Genomic DNA, 18,014 nt, shown 5'->3' with positions numbered 1-18,014 from the left:
TTCAGGATGTAACCGTCATTTCCGATAAGAAAGTAGATGATAAATTAGTATCTCCATCCACAGATATACATCTATCTGAAAAACCTAAATCCGAATCCACTGAAATTCCTTCATCTGAAGATAAAAGTGAAACGATAAACTTTAAAGAAAAATCCGATAAAATATATGACAAGATAACATCCGACAAATCAGATATTAAATCCGAAATAACAGATATGACCACAGATCACTTACCAACCTCACAATTCCCCGAAAGTGTTATAAAAGATGTAACTGAATCTGAAGAGTCTGGTTTAATTTTAGACCAGAGTTTTAGTAAATTTATGAGTGTTGAATCGGCTACATTTGGTGATTTTGAGTTTGAGCAAAGTTTGGATGAAGCAAAGAATGTTGATAATTTTTCTTTCAGCGAATTTAAGGATACAGATAGAAAATCTATTTCTTATGATTTCCAGGTGGTTATAGATAATTCTGAGAGTAATATGAATAATAAATTTAAAGATGTTTCTGATAATTTTTTACTTGATTTCACAAGTGAAACTCACCACAGTTTACCAGTGAATATTTCCAATTTGTCATCTAGTAAAATTCACGCTATTGATAGCAATATGAAAGACAAAAGTGAAATTAAAAAGTCGTATGGTATACGAAAAACTGAGATTACAAAATCAGGTTTTGTATCTTCTATGAAAAATAATGATTCTGGAACTACCAGTGATAAGAGCTTTAAAAGAGTGTCTTCCAAATCTGAAACAAGTGGGGTCATTCTTAATTCTTCGTTGCGATCTAATTCATCTTCAGTCTCCAAATTCCAATCATTATCTAATAAATCAAATGTTTCAAGACCTCAGACTACTAAAACTAGTCGCTCCTCAATCGAATCGAAGACATTATTACAAAATAATTATGTTTCCCATCAAATAAAGAATCTTGGTACAAAACCTAATAATATGAAATCGAAAAATATTTTAAGATCAAAATTTGATGCTGAATCAAAAGATGTTCGAACATTTAATTCTTCTAAAAAAATATCACGAAATACTTTATCATCTTCAACAACTACCTTCGACAATGCGAAAAGTGAATCTAAATCTACAAGTGTATCTCAAAGTCAATCTACTAGTCAATCATTTACAAAAACTTCAAGCATTCGACATGGATCAAATATAGAAAATAAAAACAGTCAATTGTTTCGTGGAAGTTATAAATCAATAACTTCATCAAAGTTATCAGATCCTACAAAAATATTAAAAGAATCATCCGTAAAATTAATTAGCTCTACAACTAATAATAAATCTGTTTCTTCTGAAAAATCTTACACCAAAGTAGATTCTAAATCTTTAGTGAGTAATACTTTAATATCAAATAAACATTCTTTTACATCACAAGAAAAAAGTTCTAAAAAGGATCATAAACCATTGACCATGAATCAAACACCAAATAAAAAGTCAATGGTTCCAGAAATGGAAAAGCATCGAAAAACAAATGTTAATGAAATATTAAAAAAAAAACAAGTTTCAGATATACCTGAATCCACTTCCAAACCTAGACTCAAAAGTTATATGTTATCTACTGAATCAAGAAATTTAAAACTGAAAGCAACTTCTCACACACAAAATAAATCATCAGCTATTTCTACAAACTATCAGCGAGAGCGAGTAGTATCCGATACTAAAAAGAAACTACCAACTTCCCCATCAAGAATACCGATAAAAGATAATTCAAGTATATCAGTCAAAACAAATTTGTCACTTTTAAACACAAAATCTATACGATCATCATCAGTGCCTGATCCAAGAATACTGAGTGCACCATCACAAAGAAGTGGATTTGATTTTACGTCTTCACCAAGAAAATTAAGTCCTACATCTTTACCAGCAAGTCCAGCTCACAGATGTTTTAAGGCGGATAAAAAAATTAGTTCAGTTTTAATTACATCAGAAGTATTTTCGAGCTCTTCAGATCGCGCGTCATCAGTAGAATTAGTATATAAACAGCCTACACGTTCTCCTAGTTCATCAATGTCCGAACAACAACCTACTTCTATAACTGAATCAGTATCATTAGAAGACGACGAAACGACTCATTCTTCGAACTCAGACACCAATCGAGATTCCGAGGTATATACTATTTTTTTCCTTCAAAATGTATCAAAAAGTTTACATATTTTGAAATTCTGAAATTTATAATCAACAAAATATGTATAATTTTTAAATAGAAAATATTTATGCTTTATCTTCCGCGACAATTTTAAAATTAAACACGTGTAATTTCAGTTTAGACAAATATTTTAAAAGTACCTTAAGACTACATTTTATACATTTACTATTAATTTTTTATACTTTAACATTTTTTAGATCTATAGAAACATAATAATAAAAAAAAAGCTACATTGATACTCCGTACCAATTTTAAACCATAATATTGTTTTTAATTTAGCATTCATATTGATATTTGAAATTTTATACATAAACATTTCAAGTAAAAACATACATTAAAGATCATTCTAAAAATATGAGTGCTGTAGAAAAGAAAAAGTAAAATTTGCCAAGGTTAAACATTTGCTTTAATAAAAATATTATTGGCTTAAAAAATATTCTAAAACAATCTACCTATACAATTACAATTGGCACTCATATATATACAAGTGTTTTGTATAGTCTATAATTTTAGAAACCGGATCAGACTGAAAATTTTTACTAAGAATCAAAATCGGAACGAACCGATTACTAATTTTTTGTCAAACCAGACCGGACTTAAAATTTAAAATAATTTGTTAGAGTGAACCAAAACCGTATCATCGGTCCAAACAAACGAGTTTCTGACTATAATAGTTTATAAACCGGACTGGACCTATTTCAATTTTTTTTTCTACCTTACCGAACAAAAAATATAATATAATTTGATTTAGCGGAAAAAACAAATCAAACTAAAAAAAATTCAAATAGTGAAAGTTTTGAATTATACCACTAAAGTGGTAATTGGTATAGAATTAATCTATTCGCAGATACAAGACTGTACAAAATTAATGATATGTAGTACACAGAAAGGTAAATACTTCTATTCATAATTATAATTATATCAGTGCGTGCGGCACGGCAGCTGTATACAGCCCTTCCATGTCGCCCGCAACTTAAGGAGAATAATTGCAACTATTGTTCTTAAAAATATTCTCAATAATAATTATTAATAGATACCATGAACAGGATTAAAATGTATACCTACTAAGTTCACGAAACAACGGCACAGCGGTAAAATATTAACAATATACGTGTTATTAATTCTATAAATAATATCTTTAAAAGTAAAATTATTATTCAATGCATTTTAAACGAGTTGGGACCAACTGGTCTAAACCAAACCGATTATTTATATTTTAAAATCTGGACCAAACTGAAATTATTATAGTTTAAACCAGATAACCGTGATGGCCGTGTAAATAGTTCAAGTTTCGTCGAAATTTATATTTCATAAAATGTTTTCGTAATATTTCCTAAGTGCTAAAATTATTACGAATACTTCTAATATTAATACGTATTTAGAGTCTAAATTTGATTATTACTATTTAGTGACTTTATATTTAATTATGTATGTACAAACAAAATCCGTGTGACTATACACAACAAGACAGTTTAAATTTAAATTTTCACAAATGGTTAAGCTTTGGCTGGGAAGATTTAAGTATTAATAGTTGGATTCTTAATAAAAACAAAATTATTTGCTGTTTAAATACATACTACGGTGAAATGTTGTCATTTTTTTCATCAAGATTTGGTACCTTAAAAAATCTAAAATTCTCTACACTAAATAATAAAATCATAGTAAACGTACTAAAGTATTAAATCCCAAACTCCATTACCAATCCAAAGTGTAGGCCTGGTAGGCCCGGGCCTCTTATGTTTTCAAATAGTTATTATTAATATTTTTTACATCATTATTATTTACTTTTTAGTATTTTTAAATATTATTAAAAAGTCAAACAGGATGAATTGTTTTACATTATATTATATATAACATTTATATATTTATATTTTATATACATTTATATTATATGATCATTTTTTTTAATTATATTTGAAAATTATATAAAAAGTTAACGAAAAAAAAAAATGTGTACCTATATAAATTAAAATGATTATAACTGGGTCTGTCCTACATTTTAATGGACACGGTACAGTGCTAATTCTATCTTAAGAGTAGATCTACGAATGACAAACATTCAATCATCATGTGCTTTACCAACATTATTTAAATTACAACCACTTGACAATCAAATCTTAAACAACAAAATAATTTTAAATGTGCATTAATATTTAATGAACATGAATAATCAAAAACTATAAGTTTATAGCAGTATACTACGTATAACTATCAAAATAATGTATATAAATATCACGGTATGAGAATTAAACTATGGGGTTTTAAAAAATAAATGAAGTAATTAGTATTGGCTAGTAACCTTGGTTAAAATAGTTATTCTTCTTATTATATACTAAAAATACAACTTGAATTTGTGTCCGGGCATATATTGAGTATTTATTTAAGCCTATAAATATAAGTTTAACACATTTGTGAAAGAGAATTTCTTTATTAATCTAATATTCATTTTCGGTATAAAATATAAATATTAGGTTAACTTGAATGATCTTTGTATTTAATTATACAAATATTAATTTTTTTTTATATAATTATGACAACTTTGTACATATTATGTGAATGTAAACTTATTTATATTATCTTAGGAATAAAATTACAAGTATAATTAGAAGATAATATAATAAATAGTAAAGGCTTATACGACAAATATTTAACAGATAATAATAAAAATACCATTCTCGCTTTAATCAAAATCTAAAAAATATTGTTTAAATGTGGTAAAGCTTTAAAATCTCTATTTAGAATTTCACAAGAATTTCTAAATCTTAACTCATTTAATTAATGGGTGCATTATTTCCACAGATAAATACAAACATTTTTGATTCATCAATAAATTGGAATTTAGCTTTGAGAAAATCATACCAATTTTCAGTAATAGATATTATGTCAGAAGAAAGTAAAAACAACGTACCTCAAATCGCAATAACAGCATATGAATTCAACGAAGATGATATTGAAGTTACAAATTTATTTAACGCAACACATGAGAAAAATATGAATACATACGAGCCACGATCAGTCTCTCCAAATATTACCAAACAAAAATCAAAAATTATACTAAAATCTCCTATTACAAACAGTTTATCAAAGTCCCTTTCACCAGTTTTGTCAGATTTCAATAATCTTACAGATACTGAAGTTATATCGGATTCAGATGATGAAAAATACTACATACGATCTCCAAATCTTAGCCCAGGTCTAATAAATTATTTTATTTTAACAGATGTCGAAGATTTAAGTGAAGATGAAGAACACGAAAAAAACAGTAAGGTTAATGAAGAACATACAGATACGGAAAATTTTACTGGTGATAAGGAAATATTCAACGAAATGGGACAAACAGAAAAATATTTAGAATCGGCATCTTATTTTCAACAGCCGCATAAAGAAATTATATTTCATTCAAAAGATGGAAATGTGCGTTCATTGACTCCAACGGAAGAATCTAATCCAATTTGGCTTAAAACTCCAAATGAAGAAGTCAAAGGTTTTGATTCCGAGGAAGAAATTATAACAGCTGATGAATGTGGAGAACAAGAATCATATTTAAAAAATAATAATACTTACTATCATGATATAGATGTAGGTGTTGTGGACTCAGTAGAATCTATTAAACACGAACAATGCAAACATAAATATAGAAATCGTTTATTAGTAACAAAAAAAAATGTAATGCAAGAATCAGAATTTGGTAAAAAACGATTTCGTCATAAGAATCGTAGTAATTCAGAAATTATAGAAAGTTCAGAAAAACCTCCAGAAGAATTTAAAAAAAAAATATTATCAAAGTACACATCCGAACCTACTTTAAACAAAATAAAGATTCCAAAACAAAATCAAAATATTGAACAAAACAGAATTAAACATCAAAAAACTAATAATAAATTTGTTATACACGATAACAAAAATGATATCAGTATATCTATTGATTTTGAAAGCAATAACTCTGTATTATTAAACGTCGGTAGGCATTTCGGAAATCTATCAATGCGATGGTGTAACAATGAAATCATGACAGGTAGGGCTGTATTAAATTATAATAATCTGAATATTTTAGAGCCGTTAGAACCAGGATATATTATAAGGAGTAGCTTATATGATTCAAAACGGCAGTTTGAAGTAGATTTATTCACTTATGGAACAATGAAAATCCTACAAAATAGATATTTTACTTACATAACAGTATATAATTTTGTCCAACCCGTAAATATAGTACAATTATATATTAACAGACCATTTCAAACTCAAATTAATATGTCAAAAAATCCATTGGTAAAAATGTATTCCCTTAAAGATAAATGTACAAGTATAGAAAGATTATACCCTTCACCTGTAACACGTCTCTCGGCATTCAAGATATTTAATCAAAAAGTATCAGAAAAAAACCAGGAACAAAAGCATATTAAGGTTGATACACAAAATCATGTTTCGAATGTAATTAATATTTTTGAAAGTATGAGCGGTAGTCCTAAATTGAGACGAAAATTCAATTTCAAAAAGTTATCTAAATCAAATAATGACTTAAAGAAAAGTTTTTTAAATCAAAAACCTAATTGTATGTGTATTCAAACAAACATCCTAATCGGTAAATACAGACCATAATTATTATTATTAAATTATGAAAAAGGTGATGGTCTAAATTAACAGCCAAATCAATTATCTGTAAGCCATGAAATAAAATAAAATATTAAAAATATAAATTTTACTTATTAACTAATTATTAACACTAACTTGTATTAAATTATTTAGTACTCAAACTATATATATATTTAACAGCTAAACCACTAACATAATTAAATACTTTAACTACTTTCTTTTAATTTGTTGTAAATATTATTAATATTTTTAATTATATTATAGGAGATGAAGTCAATCATACCAAACAACAAAATGCAAAGTCTATAAATAATTCTGGTGAGTTCTTATTGATGAAATAATATTTAAAAATAAATTCAGTGAACCATAGAAGTTTTAACGAAAACTGTTTAAAATATAATTTATTTCCAAGTAAAAATAACAAGATACCAATTCCCTGCTTTGCTCATTGTAATAGTTATTTATTCAAATAGCTTTTTTTAGAAAAAAGTTAACGCTTAGATATAAATTTGAATTATATAATATTGTGCACTAATAAGTTTTGTTATACGTTTATTTGACATTATACAACATAATAAAATGTTGTATGACATTTAGATAATAAACTAAACTACTAACAATAAATAATTTCACAATAGATAAATATATATTATTTAATCAAATGTATAGCACTACAATTTAAGATAATACGATATACTCGTATACTTTTATAAATATAAATTATAAATATTAAATATGTATGTATAGTTTGATGTGTGGTATTTGATTATGTAAATAATTTAATTAGAATAACATGACTTATAGATTATTTTTCAAACGAAATTTTCGGCAACAACAGGTCATCAGATGATTTTGACAATATTTTACTCAATAGAGCAATAAACCGCAGTAGAGAGGAGCTTGCAAAATTAGTAAAAGCCATAGAAATTTTGGAAGATAAAGTAGAAATGCAAGAAAATCTTATATTAACATGCAATTTGAATAAGAAAAAATCAGAATCAGAAAACTTAATAAATGATGTAAATAGCTTGGATCAGCTTCAAAAAACTATTTATCAACTATTAAATGATGTCCAAGATCAAGAAGATCAAATACGTAATTCACTAGATAGTATTAAACAAACAATTAATTATCATGAATTTTCAAAAACACATAATAAAGATGAAAATCAAGAAACACCAGGGCCTAGTTTTCGTAGTAATTTTAATACAGCAAGTTTACCGTATCGATGGTGGAATAGATCAATGCCTTGTCTACCTTTATCAGAACGTCATGTATATTTATCTGGTTCACAAAACTCGTTACACGAATCTTTTCAAGTATGTTACTTTACTCCGAAAAAGAAAAAATCAATATCAAACGATCATAATTCTGGTTACTGTATATGGCTACCACATGATAACACAGGTGAGGAGTATTGTTTTGAAGTGTTAAACTGGATTTATTTATAACAAAATGCTACTAACTGCTATTTCCTTTTATTCCTTTAAAATTCCTACCATTAAAAAGAAAAATATAAAAATTAAAGTAAGGACGTTAATTTTTAATTTATGAATAAATATTTTGAGAAAGAATCGTTTTCAGAAAACGATCGTACTCAAATAAGACCATTAATGGTAAGAACTCCATCAGAGAACACTGTACCCGATGACTATGAACATTTAGATGAATGGAAACCAGTCGATTATTCAAAAATATCTCCAGATACTGTACAAGAAAAATTAAAAACCATGTTAAGTGATCCTGGTAACCATGATGAAACTTTAACTAATATTCTTATTGATATGTTAATTGAACAAGAAACAGCAAAATTAGCAGCTTCTGGAGAGTTATCTTCTGGGTCTTCTGATTCAGATCCTCGTGAAACTCAAGATGTTGAAACACTGTCAGATTCTTCTTCGCCAGTTCCTATAATATCTTCACCAACATTTCGTAGAAATGGTGTCGGTGGTTCTCAAAGATTGTCAAATAACCAAAGACCTACACTCAGAGAAATTCACAAATACGATAGCGAATCAGATAATGATAATGAATATATAGTAACTGAGCCTCAAGAGAAATCACCGGGTAGAAAAGTCACATTTCGATTAGAATCGGAAGATGATGAAATTTTTTACCCAGGACAAAGTGACAGTGACGATGATTTAGAAGTCTGCAATGTACCTCCATCAGTTCTAAATCAAACAAATGATATCGAAGATATGACGTTTAAAATAGATACAGATGTTGCAGAAAAAACTTTAAAAAGAGTAGAGAGAAGATTTGAACGCATAGCCTCAGAAACATTAGAAGATAGTCCAATTGCTAAGCAAGCTGTAGAGGGAGAATATCATAGAATTATTTCCCAATTATCAAATGAAGAAGTCGATGTTGCAAATCAAATTTGGGATGGAGCTGGTAAATTAAAATGCATTTAGAAGTTAAATATAAAAATAACGCTTCTTTTATACTAACAACAGTAAAAAAAAAAAAAAAAAATAATATATTATACATATTTATCAATTGGTAATTTTATATACATATTCAAAAACACAGAATACAAAATCTTTCTAGGTTCCAAATCGAATGTATTTTATAATATTATAATTATTTCAAAATATAACAAATATACAAATATACCAACGTATAACAAAACAAAATGGTATCACTTTAGAATTAAGAATAACTCGTCAATGATATATCTACAACATTTTTTTTAATTAAAATTTTAATCCATATAACATAAAAATATCCCAGAACTTGATCTTTTTGGCGAGTTTGTGATAGTTAGTTAACCCATGTAAATAATAAATAATCTATATTCTAATCCTGTATTTTGTTTGTATGTATTTGTGTGTACAGAGCGCAGCCCAGAATTAACAACTAACGCCAACAACATAGTACTTCAAAATTCCGTAGATAAAATCCCACCTATACCGAATCCTAGACATTCCATTGAGAGTAGTATTACATCTTCTATAGATGAAGATGATATTGACTATTCAACAAAAAAACAATTTTGGGAAGAAATAGCTAAAACTAATCAACCGCCTTTACCTAAACCTAGATATAGTATTTCATTACCAATACAAAGCTCAGAACAATCTGTAATGAAAAATTCTTCGTTGGAACTAATTGAAAACTCATTCAGTGCTTCTGATAATGCAGAAATACCTGAAATGATTAAAAAATCAATGACAAGTAATCAAACTACAAAAAACCTTGTAGTTTCTGAATTAACTTGCCAAAAATCTGAATCACTTAATAAACATCCACATACTCCATTATTAGAAGAAAAAAATAGCAAAGAAATTAAACGATTAGATTCTGAAACCGAGTATATTAATAAATACGGAGAAGAGTCATTAGCCTTTGAAAATGAAGGTTACCAAGAAGATGTTTTTGAAGATAAATTACCATCTAAAAAAGAATATTCTCGGAGTTCAAATAAAATAAAATTAGATCCAAAAACTAGATCAATGTCATTACCATCTCATCAAGTTCAACCCATTTCTTCCAAAGAGTATTTTCAGCAAATTAAACCACAAATGGAAGGCATACAAATGGAACAAGAATCTTCACCAGAGCATAAATCTTTAAAGAACACAACACATCAACAATCACCAAGCCAAGAAGATCTTATCAATCGTCAAATTCACAAGCACATATTTTCAAATGAATTAGACGAGCAAATAGATTCATTAATACCTGAAGAAAAATACTTAGATTTAAAAGGTGAAAAAAGTGTTTCAATAAATTCATTGCAAAATACGTTATCAGATAAAATATCCTGTAGTACAAGTGAAAAATCACTTACGAAAACAGAATCTGCTGAGTCATATGTCCTTGATGATTTCCTAGAGGAAAAGATAAACAAAGTTATTTCAAAACAATCGAAAGAAAAAAATTCCTCAAGTCTAACCCAAGATCAAATAGATGAAATCCCTTCAGATACCTATTCTTTAGCTGAGGAAAAAGAAAAATCAACTATACTTTCTGAATCGATTGATTCTTCAATGATAGATGATGAATTACACAATGAAAACTATAATGCGTCAGTTAATGAAAATGAAAAAGGTGCTTGTTCACCAAATTTGCGAGATCATATTATTCATACTCCAGAAGAACATATCCCAGACACAATATGGGAAGTCACCCAGTTAGGAACAGATGAACAGGAATTAGAAAACATTGAAATTAAGGATCAGTGTTTATTTCAACAAAATTATATAGAAAAAGTGAATTCTTTAGAATCCTTAAAAACCACTGAAAAAGAAATTACCAGAGAACTAGCTAGAAGTGTAGCTGAACAGTTAATTAATGAAATTGAAATTGAACTAACAAAACGTCATGATGTTTTAGCTAATTTACATCATTTGATGATGTCTCCAGACCAATTTAAACAACTAGAAAATAGTGGATATTTGGACATGGAAGGAGAAGATTTAAAATTAAAAATAATGGAATCAGTGTTAGCTAAAAAATCTAGAGACCAATTGAAAAATATATCAAAACATGATACAATTACTTCAAGTATTGAAATTACTGACGAAGACTTAAAAAGTAGTGGTTTTGAAATAGAATATGATACCACATTATCCAAAACACGTTTACTTGATCATAGTATACCAGAATACAATTTCAATAAATCTGAAAAATATTACTCAACAACCAATTCAAATTCTAATGAATTTGAAAAATCTTCGCGCGATGAAAAAGAGGAATATTTCAAAGTAGCTGAGGATAATTTGATAGTTGAAACTTATATAAAGGAACAACAAAATGAAAATAAAACACGAAAAGAATCTCAAAAAAAAGATATGCTTTCAAACGGACAAGTTGAACATCAATCAAAACACGATAAGTTTTACCAAGATACTAAAACTGATGTTTTTGAAAAAATGATTATAAAAGAAAATGATCAAAAAATCGAAACCCAAGAATTTGGATCACATTTTAATTCTAAAGATGATAGTAACATTCATGATGTTATTTATTCTAACGAAATACTAGAAACTAAAAATGGATCTATATTCAATGAAGGTATTACAAAATATGATAGTCATGAAACTCACAATAAAGATACATTCGTAGTTGAAAATAAACAAAATAAAAATGGAAAAAATACATATGTCGAAACAAATGAAAAACACTTTGATACTTGTAGTAAAGATTTTAAAGATGAGCTTATAAAGAAAGAACAATACTTTGAACAAAAAACGGATGGTGGTTTAGAAATATGTGGTATAGAAAAAGAACAATATCGAGAAAAGTCTTGCATTATTAAGGAAACCGTAGATAATTATAAAAATGAAATAACATTAATAAAAGACTCCGAGCCAGGTTCATCAAAATCATTGACAAAACAATTAAGTGCAGAATCATTCCCTTCGAAAGATAATTCCGTTCATTCGCCTACTTCACCATCATCATCTTCTATTGATATTCGAGAGGAAAAACATGTAAATTTTGACACTGTCATCTTAAGAAAACCTAATTCGACTAACACCAATAAGCTAACAACAAAAAGACCAGCGGATTCAAGCTCAAGTGAAAGTCATTATCATTCGTTTGACCACACGTCATCTAGTAGACCATGTTCATCAGATGTAGACGGCCTTTTAGCTGGTTCTTCGGAATATGAATCTGCTATTTCTGTACCATCAAATGAGTATCATACAGCAATTAGCTCGTTGAGCTCAAGAGAATCAATGAAATCGCTAGATTCAGAAAGTTCAGGAAATCTTGCATCAGTTGAAAATAGTGAAGCATCTGAAACACTCGTTGCATCAACTGGTGATTTAGATTTTGATCAAGAAGGAACCAACTCTATTTTAGAAGATGAAGATAAAATAGAGCCATATGAACAAGAAATACCAATGCATATCATTAGAGGTGAATCCTTACCAATTATAGCAGAATTAACCGAAATGAAGTACAATAGCATGTATAAAACACAACCATTTTCTCAGCCAACGATTAACAGTGAAAAAAACATACAAAAAATGAAAAGATCACATGAAATGACTTTTCATCCGATTCCAAAACACATAACTAGTGACAGTTTATCAGACTCATCATCTCACGAAGAAAAATTATTTTCAAGTGAAGATGCAAGTATGAGTATATCAAGTACTGAAGGCCAAGCAATACAAACTGTCGTTGAAGCAATTAATGGATTTCCGGAATCTGGAACATGCAGCTTGAGTTTAAGCGAAGAAAACACTAAATCTGTAGAAACACTAACTACCCGAAATGGATACGGACAAAATAACGATCAGTGTAATGTAACAATTATATCATCTACAGTAACAAATGGTAAACATCAGAATGTATGTACACAAATGACTACAAAATCTGAGGAACCACAAAAAAAAGGACATCGAAGAAATAGTAGTTCAATTAATAAAATAGTGGTTGAAGAATTAGATATCACCGATAAAAAAGATCCGTCCAAAGAATGTACACTTCCTACACAACATTTAGAATATAATCAAGATATTTCTAATCAATCAAATGTTAATAACACATTATCAAAAGAAATATATATTTCTGATTTAGAAACTAAAATATCTACAGAACATGATAAATATGATCACGAAATACACGGAAGTCAATTATCTGACAAACATAGTTTTGAACACATCGATGATATTGCCGAAGCGGATGCAGCTTTTCAAATGGTTCCGCATGTATCACCAGCAATACCTAATTCATTACCCCCTACAATACCGGAAGATCCATTTTCAGAAGACGAAGATGATTTACAAGATGATTCTATTGATGTTGTTCCTAATATTATGATAACAGAGCACATGGCTCCATTAGTTGATCGAGGTTTTCACTATCCGGACTTAGATCTAGAAGCCAAGGAGCTAGAAATAAAATCGTCTACTCCACAAACGCCTGCATCGATAAGTAGTAAAAATTCATCAGACACAGATCAAGGTAGAGAATATATAATAAACGAAGATTATGATCCACATGAAGAACCTTCTTGGACCGGGGAGGATCATACGGTTCTTGAAAATGTTGAAGAAACAGAAGAAAAAGAATCAGTTTCCATGAGCGAATCATTCGAACTAATAGATAATATTGAAGAAAAACTAGACAACTCTGAAGATGAATTCGTAGTAATTGAAGAAATAGCAAGAGAAGCTAAAGAAGAAGATTCTGAAGGAAAAGCAATAACTATTGAAGGAAAAATAATAAAAAATCATAAAATTGTAAGTAACATTGATTCATCCACGCATGAATCAGAGTCAGAAAGTCCAGATTCAAAAGGGCGATTTGAATTAGAATATACTAATCAAAAATGGGTAGAACTACAATTTGAAGACGATAACACTATAAACGAAGTATATGGGTATAATATAGAATATGAAAGACCTCCGCTTGAAGATATTAAAGAAGAAGATACTGATGATTTGCAAAGTAGTAAAGTAGGAAGTATGGGCAGTCAAGTCAGTCATTCAATCGATAGTATTGGCAGCATGAAAGAATCATTTAGCAGTACTCCTGAAAGTAAAAAGTACCTAGGAAAATCATTAGAAAATGATAATATATCAGTGAATTCCCTACAAGAATTTGAAAGGTTAGAGCAATTAATAAGAATAGAATCAATGAAAGCTAAATCTTCAGGTTCTTTAGCATCTACTACTAGTTCTTCAAACAGTAAAAAAGATGATTTGTCCTTAGCTTCTCTCAAAGATTTTGAAACAATTGAAGCGGCTTGTTTTAAAACTGAGTTGATAGAAAATAAAGCCTTAGCTACTGAAAGATCATTAACTGGAGAAGATAATACGTTTAAAATAAATGAAATTATTAGAGAAGCTGAAATAAACCTAGAACAAAACGATGATAATTCTGAAAAACATAAATCAGAAGATGACAATTTGACTAGCACTGAGTCTTTAGATTTAAAGACAATTGTTACTGACATGAAAGTATCAACTTCTCTTGAACAAATGTCGTGTACAAGTTTTGTTGAAGGAAAACAACATGATTACGATGACTGTATGAACTCAAGTGTTTCAAGTCGTGGATTTAGTAGTCCAATTATGGATGATCATTCAAAAGAATCTTCATACAGAAACAGTTTGATTTTAGGCAGTAATGATTCTCTAGGCCCAATAAGTTCAACATCAACAAATGCTACCTATCATTGTGAAACTGGATCAAACATGTCTTCTAGTTTCACAAGTGGTGGTTCAAATACAATGGTGTCTAGTATGGAAGGACTTGATAAAACAGGAGGAAAACATGATTGGTTTGATGAACACGAAACTTTTGAGTCACATAAAAAGGAAACAGATGGAACGGAATTTACTCACAAGCTTATAAGATTGCCAGCTGAAATTCATAAAATAACAGCTAGAGGACCTGATAAAGAAAAAATAATAGAAAATTATGTTGAACAATTTTCATCTGGTGAATTTCAAGAAGAAATGGAACATACAGATGAGCGTGGGAACGTATTTGTTACAAGAATTGTACAAAAACGAATGGTTTTTGATTCTGAAGAATCAGCAAGTAAAGGTGTTTCTGAAGATGAATTGAACAAATGTTTAAGAAAACTTTCTAAGGATGAACCAGATGGATTTGAAATCAGTAAGAAAACTTCAACACAGATTGCAGGTATTACGTGTATTAGATTTGTGATATAGACCATTTCCATCTGAACATAAACTCATTCTATTTTTCTCTATATTATTCCCATTATACTTTATTAGCTTAGATAGTTATAACCATTGCATGCTAATAAAACAAACTTAAAATATCATTAGGACACTAATGATAACCTGCTTAATATTGTATAGAACTAATATGATTAAAAAATCTAACAAATACTCATATCTAGGTAAAAAATAATATGTACTTAAATATGTTTTAGGATCATCTGAAGATACACAAGCACCTTCAACATCTAATGAAAAAAAAGGTAAATAATTTTAATTCATCAAGATTGCATGTATTATAATCATCAAGAGATATGAGTTAAAGAAAAAAAGAAAATTCAGTAATAATTCCTATGTTTAGTTATAACTGCTTTTAAGTAACAATCTTTAGACATAAAATCTATATTACGTTAACAATATAAAATATATTATAACAGATACTTATTGTATGATTAACATTATATAATAAATACTAATATTATTTATAAAATTTAAGGAAGTAAGTATTAGATATTCAATTAAAACAATTAGGTTTAGTATATTAGTAGTAATACTTTTAGAAGCTTTTTTGTGGTGATTGGTAGAATTGCAAGTGGCTGCACCAAAACCGGAATTGAAATGTGAAATTAGTATGGACGACGATACAGAAATAGACCTACGCGAGCATGATTGGCGCTTTCAACATCAAATAAATACTGGTTAATAATTAAAATACTCAATAATACAATATATATACATACATATATATATATATATATATATATATATATTTTTATATATATATACTTTTTTTTTTTAATTTATTTATACACCGTGTGATCACGATAAGTGGGAACACTCAATAACCATGTACAGGCTTCATATATTTCAATTCTGCTTTTTTGGCTAATTAATAAACATAATTATACGCCTTTTCAAATAAATAGACTATTTTTATAACAGTAAATTTTGCGCATACGTACATTAACTTTTTTTAATGGCCTGACATATTTTCAACACAAATTATTATTTTTTGTATATTTTAAATGAATTTTAGTGTTTTAAATAAAACATTAACTGTCACAAAAATAGTCTAATTATTTGAAAAGATGTATAATTATGTTTATTAGTTAGTTAAAAAAAAAATTGATATTTTCACATGTTTAGAGTTAAAATGAAAAACATCTTTTAGATTTAGAGATTAACCTTTGGCTTATATTTTCCCAAAAATCAGTTAATTTCAACATGTTATTCAAATTTAATAAATTATAACAAATTATTAAAAACTATAAGTTAAGTATAAATAATTTTTGTTTTAGAAACTGATGACATAACAAAGCCAAGTACATCTGGATGGTATGTATTATTGACTATTATTAACAAATAATGATAGCTTTAAAAATATAAATTATTTATAAAATTATAATTTAAAAAGTTTAACTTGAAATACCAATATCACAATAAGACGAAACAGGCACAGAGCTTGTTAGGATTTATTTTTCACAGTTATTACATATCATCAGATTTCACTATAATCAATGAATGCATAAATTTATTGTACCTATGTAATACATATTAAATATATACCTATACAATGCAAATTTTTTTTTCACAGGACTGGAAAATCAAAACCTAAAGAAAATGTATCCGAACTATGAATAGTGAAAAATAATTTTAAATTATATACAAACACTATTTATTATTAGATAATTTTATTAAAATGTGAAAAATTTTTAGTAGGTCAATTTGAAAAAAAAATGTAAATGGAAACCTACATTCCAATGAATATATTTGAATACATGTAATGTACCTACTTATAATGCTAATGAATAGGTAATTTAAAATATTTATCAACCTACCTATTTAGAAATACCATCAGATTTAATTTTAAAATTTATATTATGTAGGTGCATGTATTCATAAATACACTGTACGTACCACATACTTCTGAATATTTATTTTTAAAATTATGAATTATAATTTAGAAAATTAATATGTATTTGAATGTTTCATATGATATTGAAATTAACCATTTTTAATTTATGGTACATATTGCTTAACATTTATTTCTTGTCTTAAAAATATTTTACTATACCTACATCTAGAAATTAGTTTCTATATATAAATTTAATATATGTATATAGAAATATATACTTACTAATATTAATATTTATCCCATTATTGTAACTTACTATTGATATTTTTATTTTGACTACAAAATAATTTATTGTTACCTATTACCTAATTGTCATATTGTATAAAATTTACTTTTTAAATAAAATTACAGCCCATTGCAATTAAATGAATAGGCAAAAACATATTGTTATTGTATCTATAGGCTGTGCGTTATTTTTGATGAATGAATACGATGCTTTTAATAATCATTAATTGTGTTTGTTTATTTTGGTCTCATTACACATACAATAACTACAACTTGATAAAATGAAAACATACTTGCCTGATTATCAGTTGACAAATAGCTTTTTTTGAAGTGAAATTTCTATACGCGCGCTGGGAGTAAATTTTCAAGGTCGCGACACAGGAACGCAACGAAAATTCATCGTTTTATACTAATACATACCCCAATATTTGGACTTTAATGATGCCCATGATTCAGCCCATAGA

At 27.8% G+C, this 18,014-nt stretch overlaps 1 protein-coding gene across 1 annotated transcript; it reads left to right on the top strand.

Moving 5' to 3' along the window:
• The first annotated feature begins 7 nt into the window (after positions 1 to 7).
• LOC112690430 lies at positions 8 to 17,125 on the top strand. The gene is made up of 8 exons (XM_025564441.1): positions 8 to 2,120; positions 4,960 to 6,175; positions 7,018 to 7,071; positions 9,595 to 15,369; positions 15,626 to 15,673; positions 15,995 to 16,108; positions 16,709 to 16,745; positions 17,005 to 17,125. The coding sequence occupies exons 1-8, from the start codon at positions 216 to 218 to the stop codon at positions 17,045 to 17,047; spliced, it is 9,192 nt and encodes a 3,063-aa protein (XP_025420226.1). The 5' UTR covers positions 8 to 215; the 3' UTR covers positions 17,048 to 17,125.
• The last annotated feature ends 889 nt before the right edge of the window (positions 17,126 to 18,014 follow it).

Source organism: Sipha flava, unplaced genomic scaffold, assembly GCF_003268045.1.
Source record: "Sipha flava isolate LNK unplaced genomic scaffold, YSA_version1 50317_pilon_pilon, whole genome shotgun sequence".
NCBI lineage: Eukaryota > Metazoa > Arthropoda > Insecta > Hemiptera > Aphididae > Sipha > Sipha flava.
Note: the sequence above shows the minus strand (reverse complement) of the source record. Positions and strands in the feature narration are given on the sequence as shown.